A 19,192-nucleotide genomic window follows, 5' to 3' on the forward strand; every position below is an offset into this window, starting at 1 on the left:
CGAGTGTATTTAAGTGCAAATGGAGCGCGAAGTTCCATCCCGGCCCAGTGAAGCAGCAGACAGGCCAGCCGTCCGGCCGGCCGGCCGAGTTTCGGCTCGGCTCGACTCGACTCGGCCAATAAGAAGTGGCAGCCAACAGCTTTTGAGCGCCATCATCCACAAGTTTACACAAGCACTCACCTCCGACACTCTCGTGGCTAACAAGCAGGCGACTGCGAGATCATTTACTGAAGAGTCGCGTCTGTGCGGCACGGCGGCACCGCGGGGGTGGAGGATTACTACCTCCGCTCGTTAATTCAGCGCTTGGAAAGCGCTCGGCTTGATTAAAAAGCACTTTGCGGCATCACCTTCAGCTCGCTATCTGCGTTCTTGCTCAATCAAGCGAATGACCCAGAACAGCAACTTCACCTTTTTACAGCAAAAATAGCGTTCAGAAATCCATTCCTTCAATTTTAGCGGCCTTTCCGTGACTTTTTTTTTTTTTTTTTTTTCCCCATGAGTGTTTTACTACGTTGAGTCTTTCCAAAAATATTTTTTGGGGTGATTCCTAACCACTGTAAGCTTCTATTTGCAACTGCAACTGAGAATTGGACCTTTGTGGACATTTTGGGCTTTTCTTTCTGTTTTTATTCATTTTGTTTTTTTTTGCTCTTCTGCGCATTGCTCTCTGCTTCACGCTTTGCTTGTGGCCGGTTTTGTTCAAAAATGTTGTCTTCCAAGCCTCCCAGTGAAATACGGAATTGATTGGTCAACTGGCAACTGGCTTGAAGCTTGTTGGTTAAAAAAAAAAAAAAATCACAAATCAATTTCATGGGGGAAAAGTAGTGGTGACATTTGCTGTTAAATACTTGCATTTTTTTTCTTTTTTTAATTTTTTTTTTTTTTTTATGTTCTGTACAATTACCCCCAACCCGTCCAAACACACATACTGTTAATAATTTGTCTGGTCTCACACCTCGGGGGGGGGGCAAGCATATTTCATGAGGGGGGTCCGACCCCCCCTCCCTTTAGCTTGGCCAGTGAGAACGGGGATCCGCTTTACTTGTGCTTTGCTTGCATAAGAGACGACTGCGGCGGTTTGTTGTCATCATGATCTAAACGTTGGCGTTTTCCAACGTAATTGGCTGCTTTTTTCCGTATAAGACCCCCCCTCATTAACTTGTTTGCCATGAAATTAAATACCACCTCGTGCCTTTTAAAGGATCACCACATTTATTGCATGTGGATTACATCAATCCCAAAGAAAACGAAACACGCTCGTCGGCTCAAACCGAGAGAAACTCGTCAGTGGAGGGTTTGATGACGCCATTGTTGGTGGCCACTGTGGAAGCTTTGCACTTGTGATGATAGCTTTGATTTTCTCTTCCAGGAGTGCCGCTGCCAGCTCTCCGCCTGTTTGGACTTTTCTTTCCATTTATTGTCCTCTCGCAGCGGCCAGAGGCCACACAACACAACGGACCTATTGATGGCTGATGCTTGCTTTGCTTTGCTTTCTTCCCTTTTTCTTCCCTTTTTTTTTTTCAACATGCGGCAAATGCAATTGATTCACTGTACAACGATGACGTTTACAACCGTTTCATTTGTTCCGAGAGCACGCTGATAACTCAAAACTTTGTCCAGCATCTTAAATCATGCTTCCCCATTGAAATGAATTGAAAGGACTTTAATCCGTTCCGGCGCTAAACAAAACACCTTTTTTTTTTTTTGTATCTTTCTAGTAAAGATACGAACACAATATTGTATAAAAAAAAATTCAAGGAAAAAAGTTTTATAAAATGAAATTGTAATTGATGACAATAAAAATTGCATGAAAATGTGTCAAACTATTTTGAAATTTAAAAATTACGCGACTAAAATTTGAACAGGGTGTTAAAACAGTCAGTTTTAAAAAAACACCCTCAAAAAATTAATTTACGCTGCAAGAGTAGCTTCAAAAGTTGAGATTTCACAAGACTCAATTCTTGAACTGAGTAAAATAAAGAAAAAAGTCCAAATATTACAATCATAAAATAGTTGACGGAAAACAGACGTGCGGATTTTACGAGAAACAAACATTTTATATAAAAGCCAAATAAGTGAATGAAAATTGTGTAATATTAAAAAAAAAGTTGAAAAAATATTCTTGATTGAATGATTCTTAAATTTTCACTTAAGTATAAAACAAAAATACGATCGCAAAAATGCTGTGCTTTTCTTTCCCAGAATAAAAAATAAAAGTTGGTGTTATTATACAAAACCAGAGTCGTAATATTATACGAATAAAACACGTAATTTAAAAAAAAAAAAGAAAAAAAAAAGATGATTCATTCAATTCCATTCAATGATAATATTACTCAGGAAGTGCAATTTCAAACAAAACAACAAAATAATGAGATGATGGTGAGGAAAAGAACTCAATAATATCAAGAATTTTCCCGGCCCAAGTAACAACATATGATTGCCAAATAATTTCATCACATTACCAAAAGTCATTTGGCAACGATGACGCAGACTAAAATCATAACATCGATGGTGGAAAAACCTGCGTAATCCGTCTTAATATTACAAAATGAGTCATCAAAATGATGCCGCCGACGATTTTCACCCAGTAAATTTTCAGGTAAATGTTCACATTTGGTCGTGGAACCTTTTTCTCAGCATCCGACGTCACCTCATCCGACATTTCAGCCAAATTAGAGGCGGCTCCGATCAATCAGGATGAGGAGGAACACCTTCGCCGTCAACTTTTAAAAGCCTCGCCTGAGGCCATTTCACAGCGCCGCTATTTGTCAACATCTCTTGACGAGAAAAGCGCGCCGAATCCCCAGACGTGTCAAATATCGTCTCCAGTTAATAACCGACATAAAACGCCGGCATCGCGCCTTTGGAGTCGTGACGAGGCCGATGAAAGCGCGCCTAGCGTTTTTCAGCGCATCATCCCGGCAAATTTGCGGACACAAAATACATTTTCAGGCTCGAGTTGACTACGGCGGCGCCGAAACACCTCGTCCTTTCCAACTTGAAAAGTTTTGTCAGGACCTGATTGTGAACGCACTGCTGAGTTCTCGCGTGTGCGACTTTGACCATTTTGAGGCACTGCAGAAACTTCACTTTCAAGTCAGCCATTTTTTTTTTTTATTTATAAAAATATATATATATATAATTATAAAAATTCACATTCATGTCATATTGAGTTTTATGTGAGATTTTTTTTTTTATCCAATCAGAATTCAGCTAGTGTGTGTTGCCAGGCAGATTTCATAATACCACACACACACACGCACACGCACGTCCCAGTTGGGTAAATGCTCTTTTGGTCCGACTTTTAGTTAGTTCACGTGAGTGTGGAATGTTTTCCAATGATGGCTGATCTAATTTGTGCGTTAATTCTGCAGTGTGAGGAGGGGCCCTCGTTGAGGAGCAGATGTTGTAAAGTGGATCTTTGCACCACAGGCCCTTGAACAGATGAAAACATGTCGGGGAGCTGACGACGAGGCCGCAAGGCGACGCCTCCTGTGGAAGTGCGACTAAACTCTCTTCCCGACGACGTGGTCGATGAGGAGGGAGGAGGACGATGGTGGTGGCGCGTTGCTCCTCCAGCTCATCTCGGGAGATGCTAAAGACCTTTGGACTCACCGCTGCACATGACATCTTGCGGCTAAAATCTATGAACTCTATTTCTACTACAAATTACTCAGCTCCCGGGGATGTGTGGATTAAAATGCATATTGTATTTTCCTTTTGTGAGGCATCGATTGGTTAGCGAAGAGATTTTGGAGATTATACACACATTCTTGCATTTCATCTGTAAATGGGACATTCTGGAAGGAGATGAGCAGAAGTACTTTTCACGTCGGAGATCTTCTGTGACGGGCGAACTTCTTTCAAGCTGTTTGTAACATTTTTTTTTTTTGGGGGGGGCAAGCCGTTACCAGAGATCTTTATGTCATGTCAAGCCGGTGAATTGTGCAGTTTAGATGAATTTGTCCTGCTTTTGAAATCACCTACAATTATCTGACAGCTGAAGTCAGCAGACTAATATTTGCCACAAATTATTTTTAATATGTATTCAATAAAATCTTTGTTGGGGATTATCTAAAAAGTGATTCATCCAAAATCCTTGAACTGAAATTGATGAACAATAATCAACATTTTCTATTGTTTAATTTCAACTGTTTTCCTCCGTCGTCTCTACATTTTTTTTTTGTTTAATAAAACCCTTGCAGCGAATAAAATGGATGTGTAAAGTGAGTCATTTGCTTTGACGTGATTGGTAAGCAAAAATGCTCCTCAGCGTAAAAAAAAAAAAAAAAATCTTGGTCATCTATTCTTTATCCTCTGCAAAGAACGACGAATATTAGTGCCGTACTGATGAGCTGAGAAGATTTGAGCAAGGAGCAGCATCTTGTGATCATTTCGTACATTTATAGTACATCGATAAACGTTTCTGTCAGAGGTTATAAAATATAAAAAAAAAACGCCTTGCTTTTTTAGTTTGCCATTGAGAATATATTTTTTGTTGTCCGCCAAACATGTTGTAATTTCCTGGAATAGAAAATAACACACCTGGCTGCCTCCTTTGCTGCACAGAGAAGATTTATCCATGACATTACGGCTCCTCCTTAAGTAGTTGTGTCTCGAGCGTCGACGTTGTTAATGTCGGACATTTCCTGTGGCGAGCACATTCAAGCAACTGCGACTCATCTTTCCAACTTTTGCCGTTAAAAAAAAAAATGGCTTCCTTTTTTTTTTTCTTCTTCTTTGCGTACGTTCTCTGGCCAGTGTGTCGACTTTTGTGATGTGTCATGATGAAATTTTCACAGGCGAGCTCATGCGGCCCTTTGCTGCATTATTGCGGGACAAATGAAGGTTAATCTCGGCCGCCCGCGCGCTTTGCATTATTTATCAGTTGCCGTTGCGCCGCGTGTTTGTCGCCGGAGTCACACAATAGAAAATACGCAGCACTAATTACTCCGCGTCGATGGAAAAAACTTGCGCGTGAGTTTGTCATTTTCAGAGTTGAAGATTAATTCGACCGCTTAGAGACCGTGTCCAAACGTGTCGCGTCACATGACTTGCGAAAAAGCGCATTTCTGTTTTTTTGCACGTCAAACAACCGGCACGCTTTTTTTTTTTTTTTAAATTTGCTCGGATCACCCACAGCAGACAAAGAACTTTAATTAGGTGATTACATCTCTAATTAATGTGATCAGCGTGTAATGAGCTTTGGAGGTGTTTGTACTTTTGAACCCGGATGGCTTTATTCGGCAATTCCACAAATACTCATTTCCGTCCGGCGCTTGTTTGAGACACAAAATCCCAAAGGTTTCACGTTAATGCCGCGCGATAGTAACCAAAAGGAAAAGAGAGCAAATCGACGTGTTTTTTTTTAAATCGGATCCCGACAATTGAATTGAACAGGAGTTAACAAGGTCATGGTGGAATTAAATTTCGAATAACGGAGCGAGTTAAGCTTTTTAGCGCAAAATCTGCAAAATGAAAACATTTATAAAGTCAAGCGATGGAGATGAAAATGCAATCAAGGGAGTCCAGGTAGAACATTTCAAACTCTTTGTCCATCTCAAATCGGGCTGTTCAATGACAATTTTTTTTTTTTTTTCACTCTTGGTGTATTCAGAGTACCGATACCGCTTGTGCTTTTGATGCCTAAAATTTCATTTTATTTTACACAAAAAAAAAAAATGTTGATCACCTGATTGTGAAAACTGATCAAAAACATTTAGTTCAATCGTAACGTGCCATGGCGAATAAGTCATGCTACCATTGTAGCAACCGTTGCTAACGTCAGATTTTTTTGCCGTGTTTAAAGGGGAAGTCGACTCCCAAAAAAAATTGTTTTGCAAGAATATGTTCTTTTCGGGCCCACTTAGGCGAAACACGGCATTCTGATTAATATTGCGTTTGTGGAATATGAGTTGAGCGGTAAAATTCCGCCCACTTTTGTACCTCTGCAGGGGCGGCCATTTTGTCTCTTATGTCGACTGAAAATGACATCACAGTTGCTCAGGACTCATAAAACGAGCGGTCATGATTGGTCGTTAGTTGAGCCCTGAGGAACTGTGATTGTGTCATTTGCTGTCGGCAGAAAGTGACAAAATGGCCGCCCCCTGAGATTGCTAAAAATAGCCTAAATCATCATAATTAATCAGAAAGACATGTTTAGACAAACAAAGGCGCAAAGAACATTTTATTGCAAAATAATTTAGCGGGTTGACTTCCCCTTTAAGGTTCTTATTTCAAGTGTTTAAAAAAAATGAATCTTTTCTTTTTTCTTTTTTTTTGAAAGCCAAGGTTTGGGTTGGGTGTGGTGTCAAGGGTCAAGGGCGTTGCTTCCAACTTTGTGGCATGCAGTGTGGGTTCCTTTTTTTCCATCGCCCAATCAGATTTCAGCTTCTATGTGTTGCCATATAAATGAAATCTACCCAAGGGCCCCCAGAATCACCAGCGATGGCGTCGGGCACGCTCAATCTAGAAATCCTGTTTTTTATTTATTTATTTATTTATTTTCAACCAATTCGATTTCACATTGACCACTGTGACTCATCGTCCTTTGTTTTCCCATCCTCTGATTGGTTGAGCTCAAACCAGGTCAAAGGATTGATTCGCCACCAGCCACTTTGACTGTCTCCATCTTAGCAAACAAAAAAGGATGATATTCGTTTTTTTAAACAAAGTAACTCCGGTGAGTACGAAGTATTTCATTTCAACGTTTTTTTTAGGTTTTTGTCACAATAATAATTGTGAGCTGATTGTTGTAGTTTGGAGATTTTTGAGCAGCATAATTGAAAAATGAAGCGTCGAATGACGCGTGTCTTCTTTGTGCTAACGAACCCCATCGATCGCTCCCGTTTCACGCATCTGGCGCCGCCGCCACCGTGTTGAGAAGCGGCGTGTGCGCGCGCGCGTGCGTGCGTGCGTGCGTGCGTGCGCTACCTGCGAAGCCAAATACAATACGCCGTGTCTCGTTTGAGGAGCCGCCACAAAAAGAGATTCTCCCTTTACAAAGCTCCTTAACGAGCAGCACAACAAGAAATCCGTCTTTCTCGCGCTCTCCCTCGCCGTCGACGACTTTTGCCAAGGCAGTCTCCATGGAAACAAGAAAATAACTTGGCAAGGGGGACGCTGACACACACACGGACGGACAAAACAAAACAGGTATACGTACAAAGAGAGTGGACACATGGCCCAGCATATTGTCGAGACGCTAATTAAGATCTGACTTTTGACGTTTAATGAGTCACCCGGCAGCAGCTTGACAGCGGGGCCCAATCAAATTTGGTTTTGTTCAAAAAATGTTTGGCACCAAGGACGATGGCCGGCGGGCGAGAAGAGTCTCTTGATAATTTCACTACTGATCTGAATTCTCAGTCGATTGGAAGCCCGTAAATAAATAAGATAGAAAGCCTAAATTAGCGTTTCAAACAAAAATTTGGGATTCGCATTCAGGTATGAAACAACGGTTAAGGTTTCAAGAAGAGACCGACACCAGACCATGTATTTACCGTTGTGACTCGCCAATACTGACACCCATCACCGATACCACTAGGCCTAATGATGCATCAAATTTCAACTGACTTGATGACTTTCTGACGCAGATGATGATGATTCATCAATGTATCAAACACTGTAGCGCCAACTACTGGCAAGGAAGACTTATTCAATGTCAGAATTTCATTGCCTTAAGTATCGGTTGCTGGTATTGGCATCCTTTATGAGACTCGATACCATGAAATAAGACTGATATCAGCTCGATAGTGGTACCTGGTGTCGATAGTTTCCAACTAGGGTTAGGGTTTCCAAATAGGGTTAGGGTTTCAAACTAGGGTTAGGGTTTCAAACTAGTGTTAGGGTTTCAAACTAGGGTTAGGGTTTCAAACTAGTGTTAGGGTTTCAAACTAGGGTTAGGGTTTCAAACTAGGGTTAGGGTTTCCAACTAGGGTTTTAATACAAGGTTCAATTTTCAAACCAAGATTACGGTTTCAAATTAGGGCTTCACGACTATTGTTGGGCTCTTTCTTGTGTTCAGTGTTTGTTTTGTTTTTGACAAATTCTATTGAAGCACGATTTATAAGCAATGTCAGATTTCTTTTGTGACAGTAGTAAAGTATTGTTTTTATTGCGATTATTTGAAATTTTTTTCATTTCCTTTCATAAGCATTTTTTGTCAAAATTGTTTGGCTGCATTTTCTTCTTGTTTTGCTTTCCAAGCACACTCTTGCTGTCATTAGTGCATTGTTGAAATTAAACGATCAATTTAAAATCAAGTGACACTTGATTTATTTGATTTATTTCTCAGCAATTTTTGCTTTTCAGGTGACAGGCTCGCGACAACTCTGAATGAAACGACGCGACGCTTTGTTCCTCGTTTTTCCAAAAAGTCTTTCGTTGGGGCGTTGGCGCCATCAAGGCCAACATTTTTTTTTTTTTCGCCGCGCAAACAACGACAGCGGCTGACGCCTGGCGTTTGTCTCATAAAGCAAACGCAGATGCGACGCCTCATCAAAGCGCATCGCGCGCGTTCATTAGCAAGAATGGCGGCGAGCGGTGGAAACGCCGCTTATTAGCCACGCGCCGTCTGCGGCGCCCATTCACACCACGACTCCAAATTGCTTCATGTTAATTACAGGCCGCGCCGACTCCAAAATCACTTTTCATTCACGCCGCCATCCAGTTGATTATTATTATTATTCTAATCATTATGATCACGCTGCATGTTCGGCGCGCGGCAGACACATTTGGTGAAGAGGAAAATGGCTGGTTGGGTTTGGAAACCCTCCTTTGAAACCCTCACCTTTGTATCAAACTGAATTTGAAACCTTCTTGCTTATTTGAAGCCCTAACTCTTATCTAGCATCACTTGAAACCTTATCCCATGTATGGAACACGAACCTTGACTTGGGCCCCTCAATTCAAACCCTAATCACTAATCGTTTAGCTTCAAACCCTAATTTCAGACATAATCACGCCTTTAAAAGCTAGTTTCAAACCCTTGCCCCGGCGTCAAAGCCTATCCCTTGAATGAAACTCTCACCTTGGCTTCAAACCTTATTTCGAAACCCTAACCCTAGTTGGAAACCCTAACCTTGTCTTTAAACCCTAATTTGAAACCCTAACCTTGTCTTTAAACCCTAATTTGAAACCTTAACCTTGGCTTTAAACCCTAATTAGAAAATCTAACCATGACTTCAGACTCTAGTTTGAAACACTAATCTTTGTTTGATACCCTAAAATTGGCCTTAAAGCCTAATTTGAAACCCTAACCTTGATTTTAATGCCTAACTTGAAACCTTGCCTTTAGTTTAAAGCCTAATTTGAAACCCTAAATTCAGTTTTAAACCTGTATTAACAACACGAACCATGACTTCAAACCCTAATTTGAAACCATAATCTTGGATTTAAATCCCAATTTGAAGCACCGATTTTGGCTTTAAGCCCTAATTTGAAACCCTAACCATGACTTCAAACCTTAATTTGAAACCCCATTCTTAGTTTGAAACCCTAATGATAAACTCAAAATAGGACATAAACCCTAATTTGAAACCCTAATCTTCACTTCATACCCTCATTAAAAACACCAAGCATGACTTTAAACCTAATTTCAAACTCTAACCAAAGTTAAAAACACAAATTTGAAAACACAATTTGTCTTCAAACTCTTAGTTTGAGACCCTAACCTTGGTTTTAAGCCCTAACCTTGGCTTGAAACCCCGAAATTGTCTTAAATCCCTGATTTAAAACCCTAACCATGTCTTGAAACCCAAAATTAAAACACTCGCTTGGCTTCAAACCAGAATTGTAAACACCCTCCTTGTCTTATATTCTAATTTGATATATTAACCTTGTCTTGAAACCATAATTTGAAACCCTAATCTTACTTTGAGACCCTAATTCAAAAACCCAATTTAGTTTGATTTGAAAATCTAGATCTGGACATTACATGTTTAAAGTAGTGTGTTGAAGCCTTACTTTCGAAGCCCTACTTACAACCTTGGCTTGACTTAAAACCCAAACTCTTGCTTGCAACCCTAATGCCGCAGAGCAAAATGGCGTAGAGATGCGCATTTTCTTGAAAAGTTGACGAATGGCCACGCCGCCTCCATCAGATCACGTCGTCCATCTTGTTGCTCATCAAATATCTGCGAGCCGACGTCCTTGAGGTGCGGCGCGGCGCGGCGCCAAGTCGTTTGGAGGTGGCCAAGGTCGAGTCGGTCAACGGCGGAAGATTTAGGCCTTTCTTCATAACCGGCAACATATTCACAATATTTCCATGAAGAGATCACCTCGACAACGCCTCCGGTGCATTTTTTTTCAATTATAATTACTGGCAAAAAATATACACCCGTGCTCATGAATCCATGAAAATCGATGAAGCCCTCCTGGGCAGTAGGTGGCGCTATACTGCAGCAGTCTGACATATCCAATCATCAATATCGGAAAGATTTAAAAAAAAAAAATTTTATCCTTGTGGTCGGAAAGATGATTTTTTTTTTGTTTTGCACATAAATTAAATTTAAAAAAAATATTGACATGCTTTTCATAATACTTTGATGTTATGCATTGTATTTTTTTTTACTTCCCCCAAAAAACAAACCGAAAATAATTTCACAGTCTTACGTTTTTTTTTTTTTTTAATTAAAAATAAATCATAAACTTTACATTTTTGCTTGGACAGAAGCAAAACAAATTATCTGGATTTGCTCTCTTGATTTTTTTTGCTTTTGCTTTTAAAAAGCTCGTGTTTAACCGCTCGGCCAAAGAGGTTCTTTTGATGGCCGATTTTTAGAGGTGGCGTTTTCCCCGCAAATTGGGGACTCATGATTCTTTTATGGGCTTCTTAAATAAATCAGGAGGGTAAATTGAGTCGCCAGCAGGGATTTGGGAGCGGGAGGGGGGGGGGGCGTTGGGGGCTGTGGCATGCTTTGAATTGGTCAAGAAATGTGGAAGGGTTCATTTGTAAAATATTTCTTCAAGTTTGTAATATTGTGAAAATTTGGGAATTATTTTGAAGATGATGAACGCAATGAGCTCCAAAAATTGGATGAATAATTTCAATCCATGGCAAGAAAATGCAATTTGTGTAGAAATGAAAATCTGTCGCCGAGCAGAAACGCTGAAACTGAAAAAAAAATTCAAAATAGAAATACTGAAATAGATTTTAAATTTGTAAGATTTAATTGTGAGAATTACCATTTTAATATAAAATGAAATCAAGGATATCTTACATTTCTTAAAACTCAAAATGTATTCCTTTTTTTTCCTGAATTTCAAATTAAAAAAATAATTGATTTTCTAGATCAGCATAATAAATTAAATGTTTTTTTGTTTTTTTATTTCACAATAAGTGCTTGTTTTCCTCTTGAATAAAACATTAAATTATCTTTCCATGTGTGCTCAACACATTTCATCATCTTTAGATCCATCCTCATCATATCTTCATCTTTTCAGAAATATTCAAATCATAACTTAACAAGAATGCAAATCTATGCTGGCAATAAATCCTTTTCTTTTGGAGAGTTGAGCCCGTGCAAATTTTTTTTTTTTTTTTTTTACACCATTTACTCTCGTTTGGCGGATTGGCGGATGAAAGTTTGTGGAAAATTCCCGATATTCAAGTACCTGCGATTCCCACCGATCGCCACCAAGTTAGAAGAAATCGTTTGACATCTAAGCGTCTCTTTGGACCTCTGACGAAGAAAGCGTTTTCCAAATATAGGAAATGTACTCTATGAGGAGCATCCAGGGAGTACCCAGAGGTGTGTGTCGGTGTGTGTGCGTGTGTGTGTGTGCATACATGTCTGCGCGTGCATTTTCATGCAGAATCCATCAGCCCGCTCCTGACCTAGAATTGTAAGTACACATCTAATATGTGAGGGATGCTTCTCCCATCGCTCCCCGCGGCTCCAAACAACCAAGAATAGCTTCTCTCCTTTCCCACTCGGTGTGTGTCGAGTTTTAAGTCACATGACAAATGAGCGCGCTTTAACAGCGCCCGAGGGCGACGAAATCGGGAATGTCAAACGTCCCAAAGGTGCCCAGGCAGAGGCGACGTTTTAAAGCACAACGGCTTGCGCAGCACAACAGCGAGAAGTCAAGGGCGCATACGTTTGAGGATGTCGTAAAACGTGGATGGAGCAACTTAGCGGTTTCTGAAATAAAAAAAAAAGAAAAGAAAATATATGATCGGCTGCTTGCAGAGATGAGAACCTCTCAAACGAAACGAGCCGCCTCTGTCAAGTTTAGCCACTTTTTTAAAATTAATTTCTGTCTTCCTGTCTGAGCAGAGAGACGAGGGGTGAGCAGTTACATCACACAACTGAAGGATTGATGTGCAAAAAAAAAAAAAAGTGCCAATGGGTACTGGTTAGCCCCAAGGATAACATCAGTAGCCCATAGTTCTAAAAATAAATAGCTCACCAGAAATGGGACATTGTGACTTACTAAGAATGTGTATATATATATTTTTTTTACATTCACATTTTAGTGGCAAATATTCTACATTAAGAAGAAATATCGTGTCCAATGGGCAAATGCTGTTTTTATTATCTACAATATTTCATTAATATTAATCATTTTAATATTTTTGCTCATACATGCCTCGTTAGAAAAGACGGAGCAATGCTTATTTTGATCTAAATGGCACTTTTTTGCACTTGAACGGGTCAATTGGATTGATGCCGATGTCCTTCTGGCAGCTGATGTGAATGAAATTCCTCAAATGAGGCCATTCAGCAAAAATGTTTATGCTGGCCTTCACGCGATCTCTGGAAGAATGCAGTCATTTTTCTTCCACATAGACGAGAGCGGACATATTCCAGCCAGCTGATGGAAATGCGGGACACAGTCAATAATCAGGAGCAAACAATTCTGAAAAACACAGCATGGATGTCAAAACTGAAAAATGAGAGACTATTTTTGGACCATGTTGGAATCGCAACGACAATGGTGCCTTGAGACGCAAGCGCTTTGACTTGTGAGTTTTTACTGATTTGATTTTTGTTTTTGTCTCGCAATTCAAGCGAGAGAGGACGGCTGCTAACAATTCGGTTAGATGAATATTAAAAAAAATAAAAATAATTGTAGGGGGGGGCTGGAACGGATTAATAGCATTTGCATTCATTTCAATGGGGAAGGACTACTTGAGTTGGAAATGTTAAACTTTTACCTCCAGGAACCACGATAGTTTCAACCCTGACTCCCACCACTCCCTAAAAAAAATATATCGGCGGTAAAAAAAAAAGGCAGAACCAGAGTGTGTTTAAAAAAATTCCATAGATTGTTTAATACAACATACCATATTGTCAACAATTCAACATCAACAAAATTTTTGTTAATTTAAAAAAAAAAAAAAAATCTGCATATTACCTTTATTGCACAGAACAATTTCAACTTTTTTTTTCCCCATATATTTGTTTTTGTCGCATCTTTTTTTTTTTTTTTTTTCATAAAAAGTTGGCTTGGACTACATGTTCAATATAATCCTGGATCAAAAACAAACGAAAAAAAACCCAAACAGATTCTTAGTTCACTCAGGACCAAAAGATGCTGGGTACAGTAGCCACACCTTGAACACACAAACAGCATTCAGAAGCCGTGAGCCATTTCCACGGCCGCTTTTGTCTTTTTTTTTTTTTTTTGTTTTGTTTTGTTTTTGTCGTCCTCTTTCTGCAAAAGGGATGACACCAAAGCTGCTTCACATTGCATCCACGGGCAAAAACCATCTGTGCGCATTTTCGCAGCCCATTAGCGCATCTCCGTCTGCAGCGAGGTCCATGATGGAGAAGCGGGACTTCTTTTGGCCTCGCGCAAGGCCAGCTGTCCACAGTGTGCAATTGAGAAACTAAGGCTAGAAAGAACCTCACCGTTTCATCCAGAGGAAAGTGTCTCTTCACATCCTCCGACCAACAGGGTGACATTCGCGGGGAAACGGAAACGTGGAAATAATCGGGAGATTCTAGGTCGTCGACGATACAAGGGATGAAATATTACACTCGCGCACAAAAAAACAAAACAAATAAGAAACAATGGAAGCCAAGTTTTAATCCTCACAGTCATTTCAATCACAAACGATTATGCAGCATTGACAAAAAAAAATAAACAAAATCTTCAGATTCATCCATAAATTCTCGACTCCGTCTTAAATTTGATTCGGTGACCACTTTTCTAAAATAAAGTGTATATTACCAAAAATGTTGATGCAGGATGCAAAAATAAAAACAATGCAAGAAAATAATAAAATATAATTTTAGTAATTCTTTATGGTAACATTAACTTGTGATGCAGTCATTTGTAGTAAAAATAATTCGTACTGCAGCTTACATTTTAATTAGTCCCATCATAATATTTTAAGGAAATTCTTTTTTTTTTTTTTGCCATAGCGTAAATCACGTTTATTTAATTTTTTCCCCCCGATCCGAGTTATTTGTTTTATTGGTGCTTTCATGTTTTAATTATTCACACTGGATTGCAAATCTCTCAATTTAAGCAGAATGTTTGGTGATTTAAATTTTTTTTTTTGGGGCATTGTGCGTCAAGGAATATTCAAAGTTGGAAATGTTCCATGGCGATAAATTGGAATTAAAAAAAAAAAAAAACAGAGCAATTTTTTTTGCATTTCTAGTTGTTTGGATGACTGAAAACATGAAATTCCCACGGCGATCCAGTTGTCTATTCCCAAATTTCCTAAACTAATTTTTCAGCAGAAATTCCTTTGCACATCAATTCCAATTTTCTTTCTCAAATAATATCCAAACGTTCTTTTTTTTTGTTTTTTTTTGACAGGTCCTTGACTTATAAGGGCATTTCTGATCAATAGTCTTGACGGATCAGACTATTAACGGTTGTCGCCAAGACTGACAAAGTAGGACTAAAAAGTTTTTGAAAAAATTATTGATTCTCAACTTCAACCGCGACGTCGGCGGCTCGAGCTCGTACAGTTCTCATTCAAAACGTGACATGTTGGGGGTTGGAGGTCGCAAATGAAAAGGGAAGACACACACAAAAGCAGCAACGGCCAAATGATCTCGCTCTTGCATTCTGGCAGCTTGGACGGACGGAACTCTTGTCAATGATATTTTTTTTTCTCCCATTATCGATCCACAGGAACATTAACTGTTTATGACTAACATGACTTTCAATAAAATCAGCCCACGAGCAAATGTCGACCTCACTAATGCCTCGTTGCGGCGGGCAGGCTTTCTCATTTGAAAGTCAACCGCTGCCCTTCCCGGGCGCTTAAGTCATTCTCCGCGTGACCAGTGCTTCCGTACTCACAAATGTCTTCCTTCCCCCATTTTTTTTTCTTTAAATTTCATATCCAGCCGCTCCCTTTAAATCATTTTCATATTAAACTTGCGAGGAGCATCCACCGTGCTGCTGCTCATGCCAGCGTCCGATTTGCGCGGCACGTACTCGATCTCGATGTTGTGCTTTGTGTTGCCTTTGCCTCGGCTCCAAAGGAAAAGCAGCACCAGGCAAAACAAGACCACGCCCAGAAAGGAAATGAAGCCCATCGTGGTGGCGATGATCAACGTCTTTATATCGAACGGGAAAGGGACGTTGGCGCGCGTGTCGTTGGCGCCGGTTTCTGCGGGCTGGTTGGAGATGAAAGCGAAAGTCTTGTTGGGCTGGAAGGGCCAATCGGGCGAGTAGCTGTGAATGTGCAGGTGGGCCAGGGAAGTGTCGTTGCCGCCGGCGTTGCTCGCTATACACACGTACGTTCCGTTGTCCTGAATCTGAGCGTAGCGGACCTCGAGGGTGCCGTCGGGCAAGACGGAGATCCTTCCGATGGTTTTGGTGGTGATGAACTTCTTCTGCGGGGAGAGCCACATGATGACCGGCGCCGGATCGCCGTCCGCCTCGCAAGCAAAGTGGACGATAGCGCCCTCGTCCACAAACTGCTGCTGCGCTTTGCGATCCCGAATCCTGGATTTGCGACAGGTGAAGTAGTTGGGCTGCAGGACATCCGGGAAGTCCTTGAACTCTTTGCCTTGGACAAATTCGGGAGAGGCGCAGGTGGGCTGCTGCCGGTTGAAGTTGAGGCGCCAGCGGCGGCGGAAAACCCACAACATGCGACAGTCGCAGGCCAGGGGATTGTCGTACAAGGCCAGGGTCTCCAAATTGCCCACCGAGTGGAACGCCGACTCCTCCAGAGTGGTCAGGGAGTTCCCGGAAACGTTGAGAATCTTCAGGTAGTTGAGTCCCCGGAAAGAGTAGGGCTCGATCACGGCGAGTCGCCCTCCGACCAGGTGGAACTCCTGAAGACGCAGAAGATCATGGAGCTTATTTCCGTCGATGGTGTGGATGGGGTTGTAGGAAAGATTAAGAAAGCGCAAGTAGACCAAGTGGCGTAAGGCCACGTAAGGGATGGTGGTCAGGTTCGCGTTGGCGATGGTCAGAGAGGTCAGGTTTAATCCGTACAAGCAATTTGGGGTCATGGTATCCAAGTACGGCCAATTGGCAATCTCCAAGACTTTGAGCCGAAAGAGACGTTTAAAGGAATAATCCCGTATGACGTTGATGTTGAGGTGGCGCAGCCTGAGGGTGACCAGACTGTGCAGGTGGGTGAAGGCCTCCGTCGGGACGGAGGACAGGTTGCACTTCTCAAGACTCAGATGCTCGAGGCTACTCAGTCCGTGAAAAGCGCGGTGGGAGATAAAAACCAGGTCGTTGTCGCCCACCTCCAAAGAGCGCAGGTTGTACAAATCCTGGAACATGTAGTCCAGCAAGATGACGATCTTGTTCTCACTGATGTCCAGCTGAGTGAGATTGCTCAGACCCGTGAAGACCCCGAGCTGGATCAGCTTTAGCTTGTTGCTCCGGAGCCCCAGTGTCCGGAGACCCAAAAGGTTGTTGAACGCGCCGGGCTCGATTGTGGAGACGGTGTTCTCGCTGAGCTCCAGGTGCTCCAGGTTGGCGAAGTTGGCAAACTCGTCGGGGTTGATGGTTCGGATGCGGTTCTTGCTGAGGTCCAGCAGCCGGGTCTCGGCGGGGATGCCCTCGGGAACCGTCATGAGCTTCTTGCGGTGGCACAACACGGAGCGCTCGGGGACGTTGCACTCGCAGCGGGACGGGCAGCCGGTGGTGGAGCCGGACAACACGCTGCCCAGCATCAGGATCAGAATGGGCTGCCAGCACGTCACCAGGAAGCTCCGCCCAGTCGCTTCCCGAGCCGCCATCTTATCAGTTACCTGGGGGGGGGGGGACGAGAAGACGAGGTTAAGAAAAAACGCTCGCAGCGACCGACAGGCAGAAGCAGTCGAGCGCAGAGACGGCGACTTCTTCCAAACGTTTTTCATTCAACTTCAACAATCGATAGATTCTTAAAAGAAAATCTCCAGTGAGGCTGACGCTATAAATATACCTGACCGGATCACGTGATTGCCAAAGCCTCACCGGTCAAAAGTGGGAGTGTGCTATGATGTGTGTGCGTGTGTGTACACTTCTCCCGCACAGAACTTGAAAAGCAAAGGGCAAACAATGGCGGCAATCCACTTCCATGCGGCGCTTGCACGGTTATTGCTGCTTTTCTTCACAGCGCCTTTTTTTTTCCCGACGCACAGCTCGCGGGTGATCAATCAGTGACTGCTATCATCCTAATAAGTAGGAACGCGGCTGCAGCTGCGAGTAGGAATAACATTTTTTCAGCTTGTAGTCCAATTCCCACTGTGCACGTTGAGGGTTTGTTCACCAAAGTGCACCCCCCACCGTCTTCCTACTTCAACTTTCAATTTCATACGACTGATGCAGAAAAAAAACAGACGCGATGTACAGTAGCGGCTTGAACTGACGCAACCAAGACATACCGCATTAGAATAAAAATAAAATAATTCACGCGTCATGAGGATGTGTTTCCCGGCCTGCAATTCAATCTCGATTAAATGAACCAGCAATTACGTTCAAACGGCAACGACGGTCATACGATGCAATCTGATAGCAAAACTCGGATGGTCCTTAACGATGATTGTGTAATCATGACTCCTCGGGGGTGTGAAGGACTTCTTCAAACTGATTCAATGTAATTATTTTTTGGGGACCAATTCTGAGGGTTGTACTAAAAAAAAAAATAAATAAATAAAATGCTTTTCGCATCATGAAATATGGTGAGGTCGTGATGGCTAAATGAAGCTTCAAATCCGCTTCATGAACCAGCTGTTCTATTTTTGGATTCCTGTAGATGGCACTCTCGGTTCAACATTTCTTGAACTCTTTATTTAAACCGACAGTGCCATCTAAAGGAGTCAAAAAATACAACAACTGGTTCATGAAGCAAATTTGAAGCTTCATTCTCTCATCACTTGTGCTCGGCTCGTCCCTGAGTAGACTCACAAAATGAGTTTTAAGAAAAGTGGCAAAAGCATAACTGGAAAGACGTACCAAGTCAGGCGGTGCAATTCATCGGAATTTAATCACGGTTACAAAATTGGCATAATCGTTAAAAAGGGTTTTTATACGTCTAGATATTATTACAAGTATAATATTGTTAAAAAAGTACTTTACACAACAGTGAACAGACTTGAGTTGAAAAATTTGTACTGGAAATTGTTTATAAAAAAATCAATGGCAATTTCTAAGTAAAAAGCAAGTAAACTACAATTCACGATATTTTGTTTATCCAACAAAAGCATTCTTGTATATACACATTTTCACCCATTTTTAATTTTTGAATGACTAATTTTAAAAATGGAGTTTCGTCCAAAATGAACTTACATAATTATATTATATTATATTATATGTTTCAAATCATTTGTTCTAATATCGTTTACGTTTACACATGATGTAGTTTTGTAGCCAAAAATGATTGTTTGAATAACGGCGATTTCAATTATTACCAAAATAATCCTGATTCGTATTTTTTTTCATATAATTGAGCTGTGAGTGCAGTTCAATTTGTTCTGTGCAATAAAGCTAATTTGCAGGTTTTTTTTTTTTTAAATGAACAAAATTTTGTTTAAGTTGAATTGTAATAGTGAGTGCGCGAAAAAGGAACATGAAAAAGAATAATCGCCAAGGAAGTCCGTCCGTCGTCTGTCTTCTGGTCGGATGTCATGGCAACGGACTGTTGGCATACTTCCAAGTGAATCACGGCGGTTGTCGCTAGCAATTGCGAAGAACGTCAAGTTCTTGTGTCCACCTTCAATTTCACGTGACACCCTATGAGGTCAAAGGTAAACACTCGACATCGGAGGATAGCATC

General features: G+C 41.4%; 1 protein-coding gene across 8 annotated transcripts in view; it reads right to left on the reverse strand.

Moving 5' to 3' along the window:
• Window positions 1-13,250: 13,250 nt before the first annotated feature.
• The window catches only part of lingo1a (leucine rich repeat and Ig domain containing 1a), a 108,046-nt gene continuing 102,104 nt past the window's right edge, over window positions 13,251-19,192 (reverse strand). For 6 of the 8 annotated variants that reach the window (XM_088298687.1, XM_088298686.1, XM_088298690.1 and 3 more), the window contains one exon: window positions 13,251-17,186. In XM_088298687.1, the coding sequence (XP_088154813.1) occupies window positions 15,327-17,174 (1,848 nt within the window). In that variant the 5' untranslated portion in view covers window positions 17,175-17,186 and the 3' untranslated portion in view covers window positions 13,251-15,326. Of the gene's footprint in view, window positions 19,150-19,192 lie in introns of all 8 variants that reach the window. The other 2 variants (XM_088298692.1, XM_088298685.1) reach the window with 2 other exon arrangements.

The sequence above is a fragment of the Idiotropiscis lumnitzeri genome, chromosome 6 (assembly GCF_059441095.1).
Source record: "Idiotropiscis lumnitzeri isolate Australia: NSW breed Sydney's pygmy pipehorse chromosome 6, RoL_Ilum_1.0, whole genome shotgun sequence".
NCBI classification, from domain to species: Eukaryota; Metazoa; Chordata; class Actinopteri; order Syngnathiformes; family Syngnathidae; genus Idiotropiscis; species Idiotropiscis lumnitzeri.